The 25,090-nt window shown below is 38.9% G+C and overlaps 1 protein-coding gene and 1 pseudogene across 7 annotated transcripts in view; both read left to right on the top strand.

The window, feature by feature from the left end:
- The window catches only part of ERMARD (ER membrane associated RNA degradation), a 127,823-nt gene that overhangs the window by 20,081 nt on the left and 82,652 nt on the right, over positions 1–25,090 (top strand). For 6 of the 7 annotated variants that reach the window (XR_005214101.1, XR_005214100.1, XM_037817610.1 and 3 more), the window contains 3 exons: positions 13,046–13,219; positions 17,491–17,574; positions 22,569–22,642. Coding sequence is in view for 4 of the 7 variants with exons in the window: in XM_037817610.1 (XP_037673538.1) it covers positions 13,046–13,219; positions 17,491–17,574; positions 22,569–22,642 (332 nt within the window). In the remaining 3 variants the exon portion in view is untranslated. The remainder of the gene's footprint in view (positions 1–13,045; positions 13,220–17,490; positions 17,575–22,568; positions 22,643–25,090) is intronic. The other variant, XR_005214102.1, reaches the window with a different exon arrangement.
- LOC119519865 lies at positions 4,716–7,862 on the top strand (annotated as a pseudogene).

The raw sequence follows: 25,090 nt of genomic DNA, 5'->3' as shown, positions 1-25,090 counted from the left end.
AATGGAAAGACTTTTAGAAGGACACAACCTACTGAAACTGAGATAGTAGAAATAGAAAATCTGAATAGACCTATAAGTAAACAAAGATTGAATTAGTAGTCATAAAACTTCCTGTAAAGGTAGGCCCGAGACCAGAAGGCTCCACTGGTGGATTATGCCGGATGTCTAAAGACAAATTAACACCGGTCCTTCTCAAATTCTTCCAAAAAACGGAAGAAAGAAAACTCCCAACTCATTCAGTGAGGCCAGTATTACCCTAATACCAAAACCAAAGACACTTCAAGGAACGAAAGGTACAGACTAATCTTTCTTATGAATAAAGATGCAAAAAATGCTAAAAAAAAAAAAAAAAAAAATACCAGGAAATCTAATCCAGCAACAGAAAACAGATTATACATTATAAGCAACTGGGATTTATCCCGGGAATGCAATGTTCAACAAATGAAAATCAATCAATGTAATATTCTATTTTAATGGAGGTCAGAAGTCACACAGAAAAAGCACATGACAAAACCCACTTCCCTTATATGATAGAAAAACTCAAACTAGGAGTAAAGGAGAACTTTAACCTGATAAAAGGCATCTATGAAAAACCCACATCTAACATCGTACTTAATGTTGATAAATGGAATGCTTTCCCCTGAGATCAAAGATAAGACACGGTTGTCCATTCTCACCATTTCTATTAAACACTGGTGGTTCTAACCAGGGCAATTTGGAAGGAAAAGAAATAAATGGCATCCAGATTGGAGAGAAATAGGTAAAACTACTTCTATTTGCAGATAACAAGATTGTGTATGTAGAAAATCCTTAGAAATCCACAAAAAAAAAAGTAAAAATTAAAAGCCATTGGAACCCACAGACAAGTTTAGAAAGTTTGCAGTATACAATATCAATATATAACAATCAATTATATTACTATACACTAGCAAAGAACAATCCAAGAATGAAATTAAGAAAGCAATCCCATTTATAATAGCATCAAAAAGAATATAATTCTCAGGAATAATCTGACAAAACAGTGCAAGAATAGTACCCTAAAACTATAAAACATCATTGAAAGAAATTAAAGAAGACCTGGATAAATGGAAAAGACCAACTAATGCAGATGTCTAGGCAGTGACTACCCTAACTTGTTCATGTTGAAAAGGGGTGTCAACATTATGGGAAAGGGGTTCTTATGTTGAATCACCCTTGCATGCCTGGAATGAACCCCACTTGGTTGTAGTGTATAGTTGTTTTAATGGGCATTTGGTTTCAATCTGCAAGTATTTTGTTGAGAATTTTTTCATCTATACTCACTAGGGAGATTAGCGTGTAGTTTTCCTTTCTTATTGTATCTTTATCTGGTTTTGAGATTAGAGTGATATTAGCTTCACAAATTGAATTAGGTAGTGTTCCATTTTCTTCAATTTTTTGAGAGAGTTTGAAGCAGGAATGGTGTCATTTCTTTTTGGGAAATTTGGCAAAATTCCCCTGTGAAGGATTTTGAATATTTCTTGCCATGTGCTGGACATAATGAGATAAGAGGTGGGAAGCAGGTCTCTGTTTATAATCCCAGTTGGAAAAAAGAATGACTCTGGGAATCAAATAATTCCAAAAGTAAATTGTATAAAAGTGTTTTCAAGCTATAAAATGATATTCAAATGTATTAGAAAGTCCTATCTCCATGTGTTTTAGCTACATTTGAAGGACTTCCAGAAAATCAGAAATACCATTGTATAAAACCTAGTTCACCTGAAAAGAAAAAAAAAAAAGAAAAAAATTCCCCTGTGAAGCCATCTGGCCCTGGGCTTTTATTTGTAGGTAGATTTTTGATGACTGGTTGGATCTCTTTACTTGTGATTGATTTGTTGAGGTCTTCTATTTCTTCTTTGGTCAGTCTAGGTTGTTCATGTATTTCCAGGAAATTGTCCATTTCCTCTAGGTTATCTAGTTTGTTGGTGTACAGTTGTTCATAGTATCCTTTTATGAATTTTTAAATTTCTTTGGGATCCATAGTAATGACCCTGCTCTCATTTCTGATTTTGTTTATTGGGTCTTTTCTCTTTTTAACTTTGCCTCAGTCTAGGTAAGAATTTGTCAGTCTTGTCGATCTTCTCAAAGACCCAACTTTTGGTTTTATGGATTCTATTTTTTTTTGTTTTCCAGCTCATTTATTTCTGCTTAAATATGTGTTATTTCTTTTCTTCTTGCTTTAGGGTGAGTTTGCTGATCATTCTCTAGCCTCTTCAGTTGTTCAGTTAGGTCTTTGGTTTTAGTGCTTTCTTGCCTTTTGATGTATGCATTTAGAGCTAAAAATTTCCCTCTCAGCACCGCCTTCGCTGCATCCCCTAAGTTTTGATATGTTGTGTTCTCATTTTCATTCATCCCTAGATATTTACCTATTTCTCTTGCAGTTTCTTCTTTGACCCACTGGTTGTTTAGATATGTATCGTTAACCTCCATATATTTGTGAAAGATCTGTTCTTTGTTGGTTATTGATTTCTGGTTCTATTCTGTTATAGTCAGAGAATGTGCTTTGAATAATTTCAGTCTTTTTTAAGTTATTAAGATGTGTTTTGTTCCCCAACATATGATCTATCCTGAAGAACTTTCCATGAGCATTAGAGAAGAATGTATATCCTGATACTTTGGGATGTAACAATCTATATATGCCTAAGTGTAATTCATTTGTTACATTGTTTAGGTTCTCAATTTCCTTATTGTTCCTCTGTTTAGTTGTTCTACCTATAAAAGAGAGTGGTGTATTGAAGTCTCTCACTGTTATTGTAAAAGTGTCTGTTGCCTCCTTCAGTTTAGCCAATGTTTTTCTCATGTACTTTGGAGCTCATTGATTGGATGCATGAACATTTATGATTGTTATTTCTTCTTGGTTAATTGTCCATTTTATTAATATATAGTGTCCTTTGTCTCTTATAACATTTTTGCATTTAAAGTCTATTTTGTCTCATATTAGTATAGCTACCCCTGCTTTCTTTTGGTTGCAGCTTGTGTGGAATATTTTTTTTTTTCATACTTTCACTTTCAGTTTCTTTGGGTCGCAGGGTCCTAGATGAGTCTTATAAACAGCATATCAACAGGTCATACTTTTTAATCCATTCTCCCAGTCTGTATCTTTTAATTGAGGAGTTTAATCTGTTCAGAAAGACTATTGTGAAGGAAGTTCTTGAACCAGCCATCTTATCCTTTGGTTTTTAATAGATCTATCTCTACCCCCCTTTTTTTTCCTAACTTACCTTTACTGATACTCTTCAGTTCCATGCCCTCCAGATCTCTCTCTTCTTTCTTTTTTCTTAGCCAGTAGAGCTCTCTTTAGTATTTCTTTCTTGGCAGGTCTCTTGTTAACAAATTCTCTCAGCATTTGTTTGTCTATGAAAATTTTAACCTCTCCCCCAAGGAGAGCTTTGCTGTATAAAGGAGAGTTTTGCTGGATAAAGAATTCTTGGCTGACAGTTTCTCTCTTTTAGGATCTCAAATATGCCATACCACTGCTTTCCTGTCTCCATGGTGTCTGCTGAGTAATCAGTGCTTAGTCTTGTGTGGTGTCCTTCATATGTGGTGAATCACTTTTCTCTTGCTGCTTTCAGGACTTTCTTCTTCTCTTCAGCATTTGACAGTCTGATTAGTGTATGTCTTGGAGTGCGACTATTTGGATTTATTCTATTTGGAGTTTGTTGGGCTTCTTTGATTTGCATATTTATGTCGTTTAGAATGGTTGGGAAGTTTTCCCCAACTATGTCCTCAGATACTCTTCCTAGCCCTTTACTCTTCTCCTTCTGGGACACCGATGATTCTTACATTTTCATGTTTCTTGTTGTCCATCATTTCTCTGAGATCCATTTCAGATTTTTCAATTTTTTTCACCTTTAGTTCTTTTGTGTCTTCGCATTCAATTGCCTTGTCTTCTAATTCACTTATTCTTTCTTCTGCCTCTTCTAATATGCCATTGTGTGTTTCTAATGTACTTTTATTTGATCTGCAGTCCTCTTTATTTCCATAAGTTCTGATGTTTTTTTAATTTACTCTTTCAAATTCTTCTTTATGCTCTTCTAGAGTCTTCTGATGTCTTTATTTCTTTAGCCAACCAACTGAAGTTGTTTTGGAGATTTGTATGTACTTCTTTGATTAATTGCTCCAGTTTCTGTGTCTACTCTGGCTTCTTAATTTGGTCATTTGGCATGTGCATATCTACTTGGGTCTTCTTATGCTTTGTGATTTTCTGTTGGCTTCAGGGCATTTGCATATCTTGATAAGGTTATTTTGAGATACGCAGGATTTTTTGAGCCTTTATATATAATTTGGCAGAGCTACAGCTTGCTGGAGGGCACTTTCCCTGTCTTCCCAGCAGATGGCGTTCTTGAACCATCACTTAACTCTCAAGCCAGCTTTCCCCCAACTTCACCTATGCACTGGGTGGGATCCAAACCAGTTTGACATCCATTCAGCGCACCTCTTCTCCATGTGCAGTGGGGACTGCCAGCCCTGGGGTTGGGGGGTGGGCCCTGTGCAGCTTTGCAGGGAACCCACTTAAGAGTGCAGTGGGTCTGGTAATTCCCAGGCCGCCGAGTGGACCACTCTTGAGCTACAGAGCCACATGTCTCACCCCCTGTCTGCCACGCTCCCTCAAGCCTCTGGGGTTGGGGAATGGCTCCTGGCCCTTCCGTGCATTGCCCTCGCCTCTCCCCATCTCTTGCCTGTGCACACTGTGAGTTTCCGTGGAGGAAGAGTAAATGCAGTCACCACAAGTCCAGTGAATCTTGAGTTCCCTCATGGGAGCTCCTGACCACAGGGCTGTGAAGGGTTGTCTACCCAGCCAGCTGCTGAAATGGGTGCACAGGGTATCAAAAGCTGCTCCCTCCACTTTCGGAGTCTGGCTCCAGCTGGCAGTCCCTGGCGGCAGTCCTGGTCGAACAAACTCACCCTGTTTTCAGGCGCAGTCTCCCCGCCTCTCCATCCAAGTCCCCACTTTTCAGTCGCATCCTTGGACCACTGTTCTGGGTGCCCTGTGCCCATTCTCTAGTCCTTTTCATGGAGAAGTTTGCTCTGCCTTTCATATTCTTCCATCTTCCTGAAAGGATTTAGCGTAAAATCCTAACTAGATTGTAAGGTGGCTCATGAGCAGTCCAGAGGAGCTGGCAGTGGCTCAAGGAGCAAGGGACCAAGCTGGGAGCCATGCCGCACTGAGGGGTGGCCACACAGCTGCCGCCACTGCCACCACCACCGCCGCCGGGGGTGTGGGAGCCGTCGCTGCCTCCTCCTGGGTGGGCACTGTTTGCTGTTGATGCCAGCAGCCTGGGACAAGGGTTTCATCACCTTAAGTGATTTTGAACTGGTGAAGCTATATTCCCTTAAAAAGACAGACAGCTCTTTGTGTGCACTATAGAGTTTGTAGACAGATATATATTGGGTTCATAGTGGCGTAATGCATGCAGACTCCTGCGAGTTCCCCTAAATTCTTATAGGACTGCTTTGCCCTTTGAATCAGAAAGTTGCAGAGTCCAATAAAGAATGGCCCTTGCAGATAAGCACAAAGTCAAGCGACAGCAACTGGACAGAATTTGTGAAGGTTTCCTCCCCCAGGTCATGATCGGCCCCCATACTGTGGAGGTGCCAGTCCTGAAGGACCATGCCACTGTGGCCTTCTGTGATGCGCAGTCCACGTAGGAGATCCACAGGACATGTTTAAATGAAGCGGTGCCATGATGTACCACACCATCACCCTCACCAGGGAAGACCTGGAGAAGCTCAGGGCCTTGAGAGTGATCGTGTGGATAGACAGCGGCTACAACAACGTGGACATCAAGGCTGCCGGCGAGCTCGGCATCACTGTGTGCAACATCCCATCAGCAGCGGTAGAAGAAACCACAGATTGCACCATCTGCCGCATCCTCTACCTGTACCGGTGGAACACATGGCCGCACCAGGTGCTGCAGGAAGGCACGCGGGGCCAGAGCGTCAAGCAGATCCGTGAGGTGGCCTCTGGCACTGCCTGTGTCTGTGGGGAGTCGCTGGGTCCCATTGGCTTCAGTGGCAGGAGGCAGATGGTTGCTGTTGAAGCCAAGGCCTTTGGATTTAACGTCCTGTTTTATGAGCCCTGCTTGCAGGACGGTATAGAGCGGTACCTGGGCGTGCAGAGGATCTACACGCTGCAGGACTTGCTGTATCAGAGCGACTACATCTCCTTGCACTGTAACCTCAGTGAACTTCACTACTACCTCATCAATGATTTTACTATCAAGTAGATGAGGCAGGGGGCGTTGCTAGTGAATGTGGCCCATGTTGGACTGGTGATGAGAAAGCCTTAGCCCCAGCCCTCAAGGAAGGAAGGATCCAAGGGGCAGCCCTTGATGTGCACGAATTGGAGCCTTGTAGCTTTGCTCAGGGCCCATTGAAAAATGCACTGATTCTTATCTGTACACCCCACTGTGCTTGGTATAATGAGCAAGCATCACTGGAGGTGAAGAAGGCAGCTGCTACTGAGATCCGCCGAGCAATCACAGGTCACATCCCAGAAAACTTAAGAAACTGTCAACAAGGAATTTTTTGTTACCGCAGCTCCTTGGTCAGTAATAGATCAGCAAGCAGTTCATCCAGTGCTCACTGGTGCCGCCTGCAGATACCCACCAGCATCGTGGGCGTGGCTCCGGGAGGCCTCCTGCGGCCACAGAAAGGATCGTTCCCGGAGGCATCCCGGTGACCCACAACCTCCCCACAGTGGCACACCCTTCCCAAGCTCCTTCTCTCAGCAAGCCCACAAAACATGGGGACATCGAGAGCACCCCAGCGAGCAATAGCAGAGAAGGTTGAAAGGTAACAATTCACATAAACCTGGACCAAGAGACAGTGAAAAAAAATGATGAACTAAGAGAAAAGGAATCTGATGCATCTTTTTAACTGATTCTGGACTTAATGCATCATTGATGTTGCAGGTTTAAAACTACAAAAGCACTAAAAGCCGAGGTGTGGGAAAACTGAGTCGTGAGTCAGCTTCCAAAAGCGCTGAAAGACTAGGACACGATTTATTAATGACCAACCTCTGTTATTGTGCATTAAGTTTTCCGTCTGCGCATCAAATCACAATGAATAAATAGATCTTTTTCCTTTGTCAGTCCCTTGACACAGCAGGTCCTGAGCACCTTGCTCTAGAATGTTGTACCTAGAGTTCCAAACATCAAAGTAAAAAACATAATAGAGGAAACCCCCATCCTATGACTCAGTCCCTTCGGTCCATGGGGGCTGTTGCCTCTTTCGCTAATAGGAAGATCAATTTACTACAAAATGCGGAGAAAACTGTTTGCCTGTGTTAGACCCCTGCAAGCAGACGATGGCAGACACTACAGGCTCCTGTCCAGCACTGCCTGTCTCACGTCTGAACTGTGCATGGAGCAGGCAAGTTGGCTGAAGCTCAGTGGTGCCCTCTGATGATGCAAAAGAAAAAACAAGTTTCACAAACTGTTTGTACTCAAATATATTTTCTCAGTTTCAGATCCTCAGCTATGATAAAGTCTTGAACTTAAAAGGGTTCAAGAAGAATAATGTTACATTTCCTTATGTCTCAGGAAACACTTTTTATGGTAACTTGTCAGATGTGTATGAACAAACCCACTTTTTAGACATTGATAAAGTTTTGTTTTCTTCACATGATATTTTATAAATGAACATTTCAGATGTGTTATTAGATGTGACTGTAACAAATCCTATTGGATTTGTATCAGCTAGTAATATGTTATAGTCATAGTTTTTTGTGAGTCATTGCCTTTTGTTTTAAAAGATGGCCTATTTTGAGCCTTTGTGTATGTATATTCCAGTTTTTATGGCAAAAAAAAAAAACAAACTTTAAAACTGTCCCAAATGGAAAACCATGGCTATCAGAAGTGTATTTTGTTTTAGAGTGAGTTACCATTACTGTGTTTGTTTATTTGTAAAGGTGGACATTTAGTGTTCAGTACAGTTTTCAATAAAAACTAATAAACAACTTACATTATATATTTGCCAGTCTTTGTGTCATACCAAAACTTTTTCTGTATAGATCCCTCGATTTGAGTTTGATGTAAATTTTTTGTGTGTGTAAACCATAACTATGAGGCATTTACTGATTTCTAGTTTTGGTTTCTATAAGTTGAGAAATTAATGACATTTCTGAAGTAAACTGAGTACAGAATCCTTTATATTTTTTTACTTTTCCCCAATCTTTTATAATTTTCTCACCCTTACCTAATTTGAAACCATTTATTTTCTTTCTAAAGAATTCAACTTAGGTTTCATAGAAACCATAGATAAGTTTTTGTACTCATATCAGTTTGCATAATAATTAACCAAATAACATAATTATGGTAACGAGTATAACAAGTTTGAGAGTACGCACACCTGTTCTGTTAAATATTATCTTAACTGGTAGGAGAAGTGTGTGTGTCCGCCCGTGCAGAGTGCTGTGGGTACTAGCGAACTCGGCAGAAGCAGTGGAGAGTGGCAGTTATCTGTCAGTCAGTTACTAGGATGTTGGGTTACAGCCACGCTGATACTCACAAAGGAAAAATGCAAGTTATGTGAGATGGTCTGCCTCTGCTTCCAAAATGTCTTGAATCCATCCATTTCTCTTCATTTCCTTCCCTTAGTAGAAAACTCCAAGTGAGATAGTTTGTATAAATCTAGCAAGTGATTGAACACATAGCATTCAATGTTACTTCTCTTCTTTCATCGTTGCTGTCTTGCTGTCTGAGGAGTATGTTCTAATAGAGGCTGATCTTGCAGGATTTAATTTTCCTGGTTCTGATTTAGTTCCATTGTTATATTAGTTCTTCCAAGCTCAAAATATTTTTAAGGGGCTTAGAGAAGTAGGTCCCCCCAATAATGTTTCATCAATGCACTGACTACCATGTTAGTCAGATGCGTTTTATTTTGGGTATATATATATATATATATATATATATATATATATATATATGTATCAGCAGCAGATGAGCTGGTGGAACTAAGCCGCCAGTGTAACCATAACCATGTACTCTGTTGCTTTCTTTACACTATGTTCCATTACTGTTGTCCAGTATAGTATGTTAGGAGACACTTCTGGAAAAGCTACACCATAGTTTTTTTTTTTTTTTTTTTTTTTTTTTTTAATATTAATTTTATTGAGATATATTCACATACCACGCAGTCATACAAAACAAATTGTACTTTCGATTGTTTACAGTACCATTACATAGTTGTACATTCATCACCTAAATCAATCCCTGACACCTTCATTAGCACACACACAAAAATAACAAGAATAATAATTAGAGTGAAAAAGAGCAATTGAAGTAAAAAAGAACACTGGGTACCTTTGTCTGTTTGTTTCCTTCCCCTACTTTTCTACACATCCATCCATAAACTAGACAAAGTGGAGTTTGGTCCTTATGGCATTCCCAATCCCACTGTCACCCCTCATAAGCTACATTTTTATACAACTGTCTTCGAGATTCATGGGTTCTGGGTTGTAGTTTAATAGTTTCAGGTATCCACCACCAGCTACCCCAATTCTTTAGAACCTAAAAAAGGTTGTCTAAAGTGTGCGTAAGAGTGCCCACCAGAGTGATCTCTCGGCTCGTTTTGGAATCTCTCTGCCACTGAAGCTTATTTCATTTCCTTTCACATCCCCCTTTTGGTCAAGAAGATGTTCTCCATCCCACGATGCCGGGTCTACATTCCTCCCCGGGAGTCATATTCCACGTTGCCAGGGAGATTCACTTCCCTGGTGTCTGATCCCACGTAGGGGGGAGGGCAGTGATTTCACCTTTCAAGTTGGCTTAGCCAGAGAGAGAGGGCCACATCTGAGCAACAAAGAGGCATTCAGGAGGAGACTCTTAGGCACAAATACAGGGAGGCCTAGCCTCTCCTTTGCAGCAACCGTCTTCCCAAGGGTAAAACTTATGGTAGAGGGCTCAACCCATCAAACCACCAGTCCCCTATGTCTGTGGTCATGTTAGCAACCATACACCATAGTTTTTAAACTTTATACAGGTTGAGGGGGGAATAATCAGGTTGAATGAGCATAACAAAGTAATTTTTTTTTTAATTCCTGACAATCAGACAACCAAAATGCATATGTAGCCATAGAGGTGTACTGTATTCTTTGAAACAAAACTGTCTCCTAATTATTTTGGGGTCAGGATGCAGAGAGTGTTGTGTAAGTTTTTTAAATGTTGCTAAACAAAGCAAAGACAACTTAAGACTGACTGTATGTACGTGTATTATTCATGGGCTCTTTTGACATCTTGGCATCTTTTAGACTAGATCCTAACATAAAACTTTAGATTGTGAATAATATTTTATTAGGTAGCATGTCTTTAAAACAGTAGTGATGTACATTTTTCTTGTCTACTAATATCATTAAATAACTTGACCTGATGTACACATTTGATGACATTTTTTACACGTGTGGTATACTAAAAAAAATGGTGATTTTTTTTTTTTTCAGGAAACCTGGTATGCCAGTCACAATAAGTAAATATGTTGTTTTCTTTTAAGTACTATAGTATGATCTATTGAAAAAGACATGAGACATTTGCAAATTATAAGTGTGTTTTAACCTTAATCTACTAGTCTTGTTGTTATTACAACAAAAAAGGAAAATAGCTTTGTTAGATCTAACTGTAGAGAATTGAAAAGAGGTTTCATTTGGAAGATCTGCCCTTAAAATGGGGGTTCCTTTTTCTGTCCAATGAATAGCACTCAGAATTATTTTAAAAGACTTACTAGCCAAAGCGAATTTCAGCTGCCTCAATTTCTTAAATATTTCTAGCTAATAATTTATAGAGAATTAGCAGCAACATTCAAGAATTTCTAGGGCTTTAATAGCGAAGCATGAAAGAAAACATTATCTTCCTCTTGTCCCCTGCCAGCTAAATATCTATATGTATATTATAGCAAGTGGGCAGAATCTGGTCTATATATGTGTATTATTTGGTCTATCCATTTAAAACTTGGGATTATCACATAAAAATTTGGATTCTGAACTCTCGTATAAAATCCAAAAGTCTGGTAACTGAGCCTTATCAACTGAGTACTGACTTGAGGTGCCCCTGCCCCAGTTTTTTGTTTTTTTGTTTTTTTGTGTGTTTTTTTTGCAGTAAAATAACATTTATTGAATACCCATATGTGCCAAGACCACCTGAATAGTATTTTTTTTTTTTTCACAATCACACTGTCACCCCTTGTAATCTATATTGTTATATAATCATCTCCAGGAGTCAAGGCTACTGGTTTGGAGTTTGGTAGTTTCAGGTTTTTACTTCTAGCTATTCCAATACATTAAAACCTAAGAGGTGTTATCTATATAGTGCATAAGAATGTCCACCAGAGTGACCTCTCGACTCCTTTTGAAATCTCAGCCAGTGAAGCTTTATTTTGTTTTATTTCTCATCCCCCTTTTGGTCAAGAAGATGTTTTCAATCCCACAGTGCCAGGTCCAGATTCATCTCTGGGAGTCATATCCTGCGTTGCCAGGGAGATTTACACCCCTGGGAGTCAGGTCCCATGTAGAGAGGAGGGTAGTGAGATCACCTGCCAAGGTAGCTTAGTTAGAGAGAGAGTGCCCCAGTTCTTGACAACACTCAGCACTAACATAGTGTATCTAGATTCCTGGACATCTTCATTTTTATGTCACCTACCTATCCTGTTACGCACTTAGGATTGTGATCCTTTGGGGACGGGGTGGGGTGTTATTTATGTATATAATTCTGAACAGCACAGAATGAGCATTCTGGGTAAATATACAGTGATCTGGAAAACTAAATTTGGCTTTTGCTTTCCCTTTTTATTTTTAGGATCTTCTGTTGAATTTATAGCTTTCCAGGAGTACTCGATGGAGAAAAGGCCTAAACTTTGTTTTAAAACAGAAATTAATATTAGCTACTGGCTTTTTAATCCATTAGCTGTACACAGACCAAGAGGTGACCTCAGAGTCTGGGGTAAACTAGGAAGTGCACGGATAGAACTTCAAGTTAGAAGAGCTCGATTCTAGTTCCAGTTCTGTGACCTTTGTCTAGTTCCTTAAGCTCCTGGGCATCCATTTCTTCCATCAGTAAAACAGGGTGATGAAACTAGTTCATCCAGTATTCTTTTCCTTCTTGAGTTTCTGAGACTCTTACGTCCCTTGACAGTTTGCCGAAGCCAGTGGTTTCTAACCTTTTTCCTCTACAACCCGTGGACTAGGACGGAACAGCCATCGTTATCAGGCTGCAAAAGATGAAAGGGTGATCCAGAAAAGGGCACATCAGAAAGGACAGAGTAATGAGATGACAATTGCAAGAAGAGAGAAATGAGTTTATTTTTTGATCACCTTGCGTTTCTAAATGTGGACAGCTCAGTCTCTTTCTTGGAGGCAGATGGGAATAAGAAAGAAGAGTTTTACTAAGCAACTCACACCACCAAGGCAGTTCTTTTGCCCTTTGTGTCAGTCCTCAAACCTCATATTCACCTGTCAATTCTGCCTAACGTAGCATGGTAGAGGTCAGAAAGAACAAGGGCTTCAGAGCAAGAATCCCAACTTTGACTTAGTTGTGTGACCTTGATTAAGTCAATCTCTTTGAGGCTCAATTTTCTCACCTGTGAATAGACAATACCACGCCTTAAACATTTCAGCTCGAGGCCTTTACACTTGCTATTCTCTGCACCAAGAATGGCCCACTACCCCATACCCCACCCTAACTTCATCCAGGCCATGGCTTACACATTCCTTCAGTGATGCCTGCGCTGACCAGATTTTCCTAAAATATCTGTCTCATCATTTTCAAACTCCTTATTTATGTATCTTTTTGTTTATTTGTCTGTATCTCCAACTGTAAAGTAAATTCCATGGAGACAGGGACTTTTTTGTCCCCAATACCTAGAAAAGCCTCTGGTGTATAGTAAGTGCTCAATAAATATTTTTAAATAAATGAATAAATGATTAGACTGTATACAAAATATTAATTTTATTATAGTGAATATATTAACAAACATGAAGCATTAGAAATGTGTGTGTCCCATGCTAGCAAAATATTTTCTCTTTATTTTCTGAAAGGAATTTCTCTGGGATTTCCTAAACCATCAGGAAGGTCCTCGTGTAAGAGATCATTTAAGCCATGGGGAGATCAACTTAAATGAATTTCCAAAAGAAATAGCAAATCAGTTGCTTGCATTTTCCCTTGTACTGTTACTCAGATTCATTGATGAAGATCTGTTATCCGTTTTTAAGGTAATGTATAAGAAAAAAATTATTAAATTCTCTGTTATTCAACTATATAAAATATAGTTTATTTTTAAAATGTAGTTAACTTTTAATCATCTTCTGTTTTAATTTGTTTGAGTCACAGTAGCCCTCCATTAGCGCAAATAATTGTGAATTGATTACATGGGCAAACTGCCCAGTTGTAACTCTTTTCAATAAATCAATCACTATTAATACTTAATCTAATCTAAAGTAATTTAACCTATTTCCTAAAAACTGATTTGCCTCTGTTTTCAATAGTGGCACAATACTGAGAACCAAAGAATAAATTATAAAACAAGATTAACTGACTATTAAGAAAATTGTAAATATGTCTATTAAATCGGCATGGTGGGATATTTGCGTCTATCAGTAAACTCTCTTTTATTCTTTTAAAATAAGTAATTTAGGTTAGAACTTTTGTTATTTGCATTTGAATCTTTTTCAGAATACACATGTAACAATTATTTTAAAAATTGTTTGAAACTTCAAACAACATAGAAAAATTAATGTAAAAAATGAAAGGCTCAGGAACCCCATTTCCCATTAGCCACTTTTGATAACTTGGTGTCTAGATGCCAACTTTTTTCTCTGAGAATACCAAAATGGGCCTTTATGAAAGTATCTTCTATTTTGTAGCTAGCATAGTTCATTAACAGTATATTTTTATTATCTTTATTTGACCTTATTCTTTTTATCAGTTGCTTTCCATTCCATTTTATCAATATATCATTTGTTTAAGCAGTCCTTCATTGAGGAATGTGTTCTAATTTTCCCTGATATGGGAAATTCCCAATTATGATGATGAAATAAACACCTTTGTTCATTTGGTTACTTGTGTTAATATTTTTGTAAGTAAATTTATAAAAGTAACATTCTAAGGCAAAAGATATCACTAGGACCTTGTTTTCATTTTATCTCTTTATTTGTGATATTTCCTATCATTTCTAGTGTTTATTGATGTTTGTAATTCTTCTCTTGTGAACTGTCTATTAATGTCTTTTGATCTATTTTTGTCCAATTTTATCTTTTTCATTGGTTTATTAGCCCTAGGAGCCATTTTCAGTGCACATATTGTTTGCTATTTGTCTTTAGGTTTTGATTATTTTTCCTTGTTGGCTTCTGCATTAAGAATCATTCGTAAAGGACCCTTTGCTTTCCAAAATTATACATATATTTGTACATTTTCCTAGTAATTTTGTAGTTTTCTTTGCAATTACATCTTTTGATCCAAGTGGAATTTATTTTGTTTTGGGAGTGAAGTAGGGAATCTAGCTTTACTTTTTTTTTTATATACAGTTTTATTGAGATATTTTCACATACCATACAGTCATCCGTGGTGCACAATCAGCGGTTCACAGTACCGTCGTATAGTTGTACAGTCATCACCCCAATCGATCTTTGAACATTTTCCTTACACCAAAAAGAATAAAAATAAGAATGAAAAATAAAAGCACAAAAGAACACTCAAATCATTCCATCCCCCCCATCCCACCTTATTTTTCATTTAGTTTTTGTCCCCATTTTGCTACTCATCTATCCATACACTGGATAAAGGAATGTGAGCCACAGGATTTTCACAATCATACTGTCACCCCTTGTAAGCTACATAATTATACGATCATCTTCAAGAGTCAAGGCTACTGGGTTGCAGTTTGACAGTTACAGGCATTTCCTTCTAGCTATTCCAATACACATATCTAAAAAGGGATATCTATATAGCGCATAAGTCCAGAGTTATCTCTTGACTCCATTTGAAATCTCTCAGCCACTGAAACTATTTTGTTCATTTCTTCCCCATTTTGGTCGAGAAGATTTTCTCAGTCCTACAATGCCAGGTCCAGGCTCATCCCTGGGAGTCATGTCCCATGTTGTCAGGGAGATTGACACCCCTGGGAATCATGTCCACGTAGGGTGAATAGCTTTACCTTTTTTACAAATTGCTAGCAAGTTGTCCTACACCATTTAGAGAATGATCCACAGCCTTCAGACTGTGTACACTTGAGTCTAGTTATGGACTCTTTTTGTGCATCATTACTAAAGTTAATGATACTTTAACTTAAATGTAAGTTAACTAAAGTTAAATGCTACATTTTAATATCTTGTAATATTAGTATCCCCATTACTCTTCTTTTCTCAGAATTTTCCTGTCTGTTCTCTAATGGTTATTATTCCAGGTGAATTTGTGTACTTAAAATAAACACAAAACCCAAGGCAGAAATATTTTTTAAAAAAGAATGAACTCCTGATAGATTAATTCAGGGATAATTTTCATAACATTGAAAATTATTCATTAATATGTAATGTTTCTCCATTTCTTCATGTCTACTTTTATGTGCCCCATATCCCAAATCTGTCTTCCCCTCAGTCTCTCCCATCTAAGTAAGAGGTGTGGCAATTCCGTCTGTCTAGTTGCTTGCTCAGGCCTAAAGGCTCAAAGTCCTTCTCTTCTTTTTTCAGTTTCTAGTCATTCCTTTTTTTTTTCATTTTTATTGAGATTGTTCAGATACCATACAATTATCCAAAGATCCAAAGTGTACAATCACTTGCCCCTGGGTACCCTCATACAGCTGTGCATCCATCACACTTAATTTTTGTTCAATTTTTAGAGACTTTTCATTACTCCAGACAAGAAATAAAGTAAAAGATGAAAAAAGAAAAAAAGAAAAGGAAACTCTAATCCTCCCCTATCCCTAACCAACCCCCCTCAATTGTTGACTCATAGTATTGATACAGTACATTTGTTACTGTTTATGAAAAACTGTTGAAATACTACTAACTGTAGTATATAGTTTGTGATAGGTATATAGTTCTTCCCTATATGCCCCTCTATTATTAACTTCTAATTGTATTGTCATACATTTGTTCTGGTTCATGGAAGCGATTTCTGGTATTTGTACAGCTGATCATGGACATTGCCCACCATAGGATTCAGTTTTATACATTCCCATCTTTTGACCTCCAACTTTCCTCCTGGTATCTAGTCAGTCCTTAAGAACAGATTCCAAATCTGTAGTTCCCAACATTTCTGTGCCACCACCAGGGCCAAACAATCATAACCTTTCTCCTGGAATTTTGCCACATCTAACAGATCTTCCTGCTTCCTCCCCTGATTTCTCCAGTCTCTTCTCAGCAGCCAGAACGATCCTTTTGCATGTAAGCTGTTTATTCCTTGGTCAAAAAGCACCTGTGATTTCATCTTAGACTAGAAGCCAAATTCTGTACATTGGCCTTACAAACACTGCCCCCCAGCCCTCTTCCATACTTCTTTTTTTCCCATGGGATTTATCATCACTAAATTACACACCATATATGTATTTATCTTTCCTACTGATATGTCAGCTTCATGAGGGCAGAGTTGTTTGTCTGTTTTGTGTATCATCTCTAGAACATGCCTGGTGTTTGGTATGCTGCCTTGTGGATTTGAATGAAGGAGATTCTATACCTTTCTTGTGTAGCTACTTTAGTTATTTTAGTTATTTATTTGTTTGGTATTATTAAGAATTTTAGATGGTTACTGCTTATATGTGGAAATGCTATTAATTTCTATAAAATTTGTCAACAATCAACTCGCTGACTTTTCTTATTGCTTCTAACAGTTTCTATAGTTGACTGACTTGGATTTTCCAGGTATAGGCATAGCAGCTGCAAATAATGTCATTTTTGCTTCTTTTTTTGATATTTATGAGTTTAGCAATTTTGTTGCCAATTATGAAATTTTCTTTTATTTATACTGATTTTTTGCATGTGATGTATCACTAACTCACACGTCATGTGTGTGTCTTTCCTACTAGAATATCAGCTCTCCTGGAGGACGTTTTGTCTGTTGTGTTTGCCATGTCTAAGTTACTATTAAATTTTGTACTGTTTAAATTTCTATTATTTTCTAGATTATTTCAACTTTTGGGATTTGATTTCTTCTCTGGCTCAAAAATCATTTAGGAGAATACTTAATTTTCCAGTTAAAATCTTCTTCTTGTTACTCTTTGTTTCTATTTTTGTTGCATTGTGCACAGAGGGTAGTTGTGGTCTTTGTAATTTATGATTTTTAGTTAGCTTCATTTAAAAATTGTTTTGCTCAATGATTTGACTAATATGCTAAACCTATTTTAATGAAGAATTTTCTTTTGTTATAGCCGAATAGAATTATCTGGAGAAAGATCATGGATAGTTGGGACTTTGTAAGTCAGTAGAAGAAAGTGGAAGCTTGACTAAAAGATGTAGTAACTAAACTAAATTCTTTTTTTTTTTTTAACTAGGAAAAAACAGCAATAAAATCATTGGTTAGTTTTGCAGAAGGCTATAGTTCTTGCTTCCATCCAGTTTCTCAGCTTAAAAAACAGGTATGCAGAATCCAGGGGGGCTTGGGAAAGGGTTATCATATGTGTTTTTTTTTTTTTAATTCAGTTTTATTGAGATATATTCACATATCATACAGTCTTCCAAAGTGTACAATCAGTTGTTCATAGTACCATCATACAGGTCACAGAAGCTGGAGCTGGAAAGTCAATGGAACTGAGCAGAGGAGAGGCCACCTGTGCATTGGCATGTGAGGGAAAAGCCAAGGACCAAGGATCACCAGCAGCCAGTGCCAGAACAAAACAGTCTTCTAGGAGAAAGCATCACCTTGAGAATGACTTGGTTTTGGACTTCTCTTAGGCTCAAAACCATGAGCCAATAAATTCCCATTGTTTAAGCCAACCCATAGCGTGGTATCTCTATTAGCCAGGAAACTAAAAGTTTTTTTGTACCAGAAAGTGGGGTGCTGCTTTTACAAACACCTAACATGGAAACGGCATTGGAATTTAATAATGGATAGAGGCCAGAAGAATTGTGAAGTGCTTGATAGAAAAAGCCCAGATTGCTTTGAAGAGACTTTCTGTTGAAATATGGGCACTAAAGGTATTTCTGATGAAGCCTGAGAAGGAAATAATGAATTTGTTATTGGAAATTGAAAAAAGATGAACCTTGTTATAAAGTGGCATAAATTCTTATGTTAGACAGAAAAACTTGAAAGTGATGAACTTGCCTGTTTAGCTGAGGGATTTCCAAACTAAGTTCTCCTTACAGCTAATACTGAATGAGAGAGGAAAGGGATGAGCTGAGAACTGAACTCCTAAGCACAAAGAAACCAGAAATTGATGGTTTGGAAAATTCTGAGCCTTTGCAGATAGTGTGCTCTGAGATGAGTCAGAAGCAGCTCTTTCAGGGACCTCTCTGAGCTTCTGGAAAGCAAGTCCACAGAGAATAAGGCTCCATGTGAGGGCTGAACTGAACATGGATCCAGTCAACCGTTTCACTGGAATCAGCATTGGAACTGCAGTTATGCAGAAAGGATCAGTGGAAGGTTTTGTTGTCTGGTGGTTTTGATCCCTATGAAATGTGTGCACAGCTGACAAGGATTTTGCAGAATTTATATGAGCAGAACCACTACCAGCCTGGGCTGAAGGGACAGAGAAGGGACAAACTGAAGGAAGAATGATTTCCAGGTCAGAAACATGGAAGCCGGGGTCTGTACCAACGAAATCTCTGGCCAAGAGTATGGGCCCACTGATATGTGTGGAAAGGGAAAGTTCAGCCATGCATTTAGAGGGGCCAGGCCATCTACCCTGGTGCCTGGAGGGCATGGACCTTGCACCCTGTTGATCAGGGAGGGTGCTGCCACCCCAGTGTTTGGAGATGGTGAGGCCTGTACCCCAGCATTCACAGAGAGCCTGGCCACCACTGATACTTGGAGAGGGTGGACCCTTCATCCCAGTGTTGGGGGAGAGCATGACCACTGCAGAAGTGCTTGGAAGGGATGGGCTGCCACTCCATCAGGCCCAGAGGACAAAACATCAACCCATAGATGACTCTCAAACATTGAAATCTAATGATGTTTGCCCTGCTGGTTTTCAGAATTGTTTAGAACCTGTGACCCCTGTTTTCCTTCCAATTTCTCCCTTCTGGAATGGGAATGTTTATCCTATGCCTGCCCCTCCATTTTACATTGGAAGCAGATAATGTGTTTCTGGGTTTCATAGGTCCACAGACAGGAGTTGTGCCCCAGGACAGACCAGATGCTTAACTGATTTTGATGAGGCTTTGTACTTACATTGTTACTGAAATAACTTAAGGCTCTGGGGATGTTGTGATGGAATGAGTGTGTTTTACATGTGGAAAGAACATGCCTTTTTGGTTCCAGGGGGCAGACTGGAGGTTTGGAGCTAAGTACTCCAGAAAAACGTGTTCTCAAACTTGATCCATTCCTGTGGGTGTGAACCCTTATAAAAGGACCTTTAGATGAGATTACTTCAGTTAAGGTGTGGCCCGCCTTAATCAGGATGGGGTCTTAATCCTATTCCTGAATGTCTGCTAGGGAAAGTCACAGAGAGAGAAAGCCACAGGGAGCAGCCAGAAGCTGGAAGTTAATGGAACTGAGAAGCCCAGAGAGGCTGCCATATGCATTGCCCTGAGACAGAAAAGCCAAAGACCAAGGTTCCCTGGCAGCCAGTGCCGGAACAGCACAGTCTTCTGGGAGAAAGCATCTCTTTGATGACATCTTGATTTTGGACTTCTCCTGGCCTCAAAACCTGAGCCAATAAATCTCCATTGTTTAAGCCAACCCATTGCATGGTATTTGTTTTGGTGCTAGGAATAGTCAAAACACCATCCAATGGGATTAATCACATTCATGATCTTGCAGTGTATTCACCACGATATCTTACTACAACTTTCCCTTCACCCCAAACAGAAACATTACACTCATTTTGCATTAATTTCTCATTGCCCCTTCCCCCATTCCTGGTAAGCTATGCTTGACTTTCTGTCTCTGTGAATTTACATGCTCTCTGATATTTTCTTTGTGGTTACCATAGGGTTTAAATTTAACATCGTTAGTCTCTAATAATCTCATTTGCTTTTATATGAACTTAACTTCAATAGTATGTATAAACTATGTTCCTATCCCCCTCTGTCCCCCCCACCCCCACTTTTATGTAGTTCTTGGAACAAATTACATACCTATGCATTGAGTCCAAAACCATTGAATTGATTTAACATTACATTTTATGCACTTTTAGATTCTGTAGGAAGTAAAAAGTAGAGTTACAAACCAAAAGTGTAGTATTAGTTTCTATATTTACCTTTTGTCGTCTTTACCTGAGATCATTATTTCTTCATATGGCTTCAGTCAGTTGTCTATGTATTTTCCTTTTCAGAACTCCCATTAGCATTGCTTATAGGGCTGGTACAGTGGTCACAAACTCCCCCAGCTTTTGTTTACCTGGGAATGTCTTAATCCTTCCCTCGTTTTTGAGAGACAGTTTTGACAAATGTAGAATTCTTGGTTGGCATTTTTTGCTTTCAGTACTTTAAATATGTCTTCCTACTACTTGCTTGCCTCCATGGTTTCCAATAAGAAATCGGCATTTGATTTTACTGAAGTTCCTTTGTACATGACAGGGCGTTTTAGTCTGCAGCTTTCAGAAGTCTCTCTTTATCTTTGGTGTTCAAGTTTGATTCAGCATTGTATGGTGTGGGTTTATTTGGGTTTATTCTGTTTGAAGTTTATGAGCATCTTGGGTGTATATAGTCATCTCTGTCATTAAATTTGGAAAGTTTTCAGCCACTGTGTCTGAATGTTCTCTGCCCCTTTCTCCCTTTCTTCTCCTTCTGGGACTCCCGTGATGTGTATATTGGTACACTTGATGGTGTCCTGCAGGTTCCTCAGGCTGTAGGTTTGGAGCTAAGTACTCCAGAAAAAACATGTTCTCGGACTTGATCCATTCCTGTGGGCGTGAACCCTTATAAAAGGACCTTTTCGCTCTTCTTTCTGCGCCTCAGACTGGATGATTTCAATTATCTTGTCTTCAGGTTCACTCATTCTTTCTTCTTTCAGCTCTCATCTGCAATAGTATCCCTCTAGGGTACTTTTCATTTCTGTTACTGTGTTCTTTAGCTCTGTTTGGTTCCTTTTCGTAATTTCCATCTCTCTATTGATATTGTTTGTTTTCATCTATTGTTTTCCTGGTTTCCTGTAGTTCTTTGCCCGCGATTTCCTTTAACTCTTTGAACATATCTAGGACCATATTTTAAAAGTGTTTGTCTGGAATATCCCATATATGATCCTCCTTATTGATGGTTTCTAATGCTTTAATCTTTATCTTCTCCTTTGCCTGGGCTGTTGCTTCCTGATTCTTTGTATGTTTTGTAATCTTCTGTTGAAGCCTTTACATTTTGATATTTATTTAAATTCTCTGGAATTTAGACTCTGAGCCATCTGTTCCTTAAACTTGTATCCATGTTTCCTTGAATGCCCACAGCTATCAAAAAAATGGAAAAAAGAAAACTTATTTCCCAGTCTTTGCAGATTGACCTGTGCAAATGCTCCCCTTCATACAGTGAGTTTAGAGAACAGCTCAAGGACAAAGTGTAGGGGCTTCCCTGGTCTTTTCTTAGCAGGCATCTTATTTTTGGATAATTGTTTGTGACCCTGGAAATTCCAGTTTTCATGGTTCTGAACATCCTGTCTTCCCTAGGAAACAGTTTCCTCATTGTCCTAGGCTCTGAAGCTAGTAATCCCTTGCCCCAGACAACCACTCCACTGCTCTCCTACAGTGGCCTGCAGGAGAGTTCCATGAGGTACTTTCTACAGGCAGGATAAGATGCGGAACAGTGAGTTCCTCAGGCCTCTACTGGACAGAGATACATAATCCCAGTATATGCATGAGGATTACTCTGCCCCCTCTGTAACCAGGACTAGGGTTCCATACGGAGAGATGGTGACTAGCTTGCAGTCATCTCAAGGCGCCACCCACCTTAGGTCCAATCCAAGATGGCGCCCTTACATGGCTAGAAGTTGCTGTTAGGAACTTGCTGCCTACGCATGGCCTTCCAGCAGGGCAGTCTCAGGGAAATCAGATTGCTTATGTGGCAGCTAGCTTCATCTGGAGCAGGTGACTCGAGCACTAGAAAGAAGGTACATACCATTTCCGAACCAGCTCTGAAATTTGTGCATTCTATAAGTTATAGCCAAGTCACTAAAACTGGTCCTGATTGAAGGAGAGGGGACATAAATCCCACTTTTCAATGGGAACAGTGTAAAAACAATTTATGGACATGTTTTAAACCAGCACGGACATTAACTACCTACTAATCCTATGGTGGTTTCACAGGCCATAGCTTGAGTTCAATAACTGTAACCCACCACCTAGTTTTAAAATGTTAAAAATATGAACATCTTTAACAATTAAAATATGTATTTACTAATAAGTTGTAATATCTGTGACAATTTAAAAACATGTTTTCTAGGAAGTTATTGTAAATCTTTAAATATAATTAAATGTTTCCTTCTTAGGTGCTGAACTGTGAAAAAAGTATCAGTGTTTGGCCACTACTTCCTTTGCCAGGAGATCAAATTCAGGTAACGAGGTAAATTTCAACCGAAGGTCCATGTACACCTAGTAGTTGTCAGTTAAAGTCAGTGTTTTCATTTCCTTGGCTGCTCAATCAAATACCATGCAATGAGTTGACTTAACCAGTGGGAATTTATTGACTCATGGTTTCTGAGGCTAGGAAAAAGTCCAAATCAAGACATCGTCAAGGTGATGCTTTCTTCCTGAAGACTGGTGTTCTGAGGCTGGCTGCTGGTGATCCTTGGTCTTGGGCTTCGCTGTCACATGGCAACGCACACGGCAGCCTCTCCTGGTCTCTCCCTTCTCTTTCGGGTCCCACTGGCCTTCAGCTGTGGATTCGCATTGCTCACTCTTACTATATATCTGAATTTCATTCCATTTATAAAGTACTCCAGTTATAGGATTAAGACCTCTTCTGGCTGAGGTGGGTCACACCTTAACTGAAGTAACCTCATCAAAATATGAATGGGTTCACATTTAAGTTCAACCTCACTGACAATTCTGTATTTATTAGGTAATTTCTCCCCCTTCTCTAGCTTCTGTCTGTCTCTAGGTACCCTAAATTCTACATTTTAAGACTCTGGGTGTACATGTTCAAGTTCAGATTAGTGAAATCATATAATTTTCCTTTTGTGTCTGGCTTATTTCGCTCAGCATTATGTCCTCGAGGTTCTTCCATGTTGTCACGTGCTTCAGGTCCTCATTCCTTCTTACAGCTGCATAATATTCCATCATTTGTTTAACCACTCGTCTGGTGACAGGCTCTTGGATTGCTTCCATCTTTTGACAGTTGTGAATAATACTACTGTGAACATTGGTGTGCGATGTCTGTTCGTGTCCCTGCTTTCAGATTTTCTGGGTATATGCCGAGTATCAGAATTGCTGGGTCGTAGGGCAACTCAATATTTAGTTTTCTGAGGAATGGCCATCCTGTCTTCCATAGTGTCTGTACCATTTTTCATTTCCACCAGCAGTGAGTAAGTGTTCCTATTTCTCCACACCCTCTCCAACATTTGTAGTTTCCTGTCTATTTAATAGCAGCCATTCTTATAAGTGTGAGAATTGTGGTTTTGATTTGCATCTCCCTAATAACTAATGAAGATGAATATGTTTTCTTGTGCTTTTTAGCCCTTTGTATTTCCTCTTTGGAAAAAGGTCTGTTCATATCTTTTTCCCATTTTATAATTGGACTGTTTGTCCTTTTATTGCGTTGTAGGATTTCTTTATATATAGTGGATATCAAATCTTTATCAGATATGTGGTTGCCAGACATTCTCTCCCATTGAGTTGGCTGCCTCCTCGCCTTTTTGACAAAGTCCTTTGAAGCACTGAAGTGTTCAATCTTGAGGAGTTCCCATTTATCTATTTTTTCTTTTGTTGCTTGTGCTTTGGGTATAATGTATAAGAAGCTACCTCCTATTACTAGGCCTTGAAGATGTTTTCTTATATTTTATTCTAGGAGTTTCATAGTACTGGCGCTTATATTTAGTTTTTTATCCACTTTGAGTTAATTTTTGTATAGGTGTGAGGTAGGGGTCCTCTTTCATTCCTTTGAATATGGATAGCCAATTCTCCCAGCCCCATTTATTGAAGATACTGTTCTGTCCCAGTTCAGGGACTTGGGGGCCTTGTCAAAAGTCAGTTGACCGTAGATCTGAGGGTGTATTTCTGAACTCTCAATTATGCTATTTTGACCACTGCAGCTTTATAATAAGCTTTAAAGCCAGGAAGTGTAAGTCCTCCTACTTTGTTCTTCTTTTTTAGGATGCTTTTGGCTCTTTGAGGCTCATTTCCCTCCCAAATAAATTTAATAACTAACTTTTCCAAGTCTGCAAAGTAGGTTGTTGGAATTTTGATTGGTTATTAGATTGAAACTGTAGATCAATTTGAGTAGAGCTGACATCTTGACGACATTTAGCCTTCCTGTCCATGAACATGAAATGTCTTTCCACCTATTTAGGTCTTTGATTTCTTTTAGCAGTGTTCTATGGTTTTCTGTGTAGGTGGTGCCATTTTTAGAGATGCAAAATACAGAAAGGAGAGACAGGTTTTGTGGGGAAAGATAATGATGTTCACATAGAAATATTTAGTAGACAATTAGAAATATGGGTGTTCAGGGGTGTAAATCTCCCTGGCATTGTGGGACGTGATTCCTGGGGATGAGCCTGGACACAGCATCGTGGGATTGAGAAAGCCTTCTGGACCAAAAGGGGGAAGAGAAATGAAACAAAATAAAGTTTCAGTGGCTGAGAGATTTCATGTGGAGTCAAGAGGTCATTCTGGAGGTTATTCTTATGTGTTGTGTAGATCCCTTTTTAGTTTTTAGTGTATTGGAATAGCTAAAAGGAAATACCTGAAACTGTTGAACTGCAATCCAGTAGCCTTGATTCCTGAAGATGATTGTATAACTATACAGCTTACACAGTGTGACTGTGTGATCCTTTATCCAGTGTATGGGCAGATG

The sequence above is a fragment of the Choloepus didactylus genome, chromosome 24 (assembly GCF_015220235.1).
Source record: "Choloepus didactylus isolate mChoDid1 chromosome 24, mChoDid1.pri, whole genome shotgun sequence".
Classification (NCBI taxonomy): Eukaryota; Metazoa; Chordata; class Mammalia; order Pilosa; family Megalonychidae; genus Choloepus; species Choloepus didactylus.
This window is presented reverse-complemented; position numbering and strand designations above follow the sequence as displayed.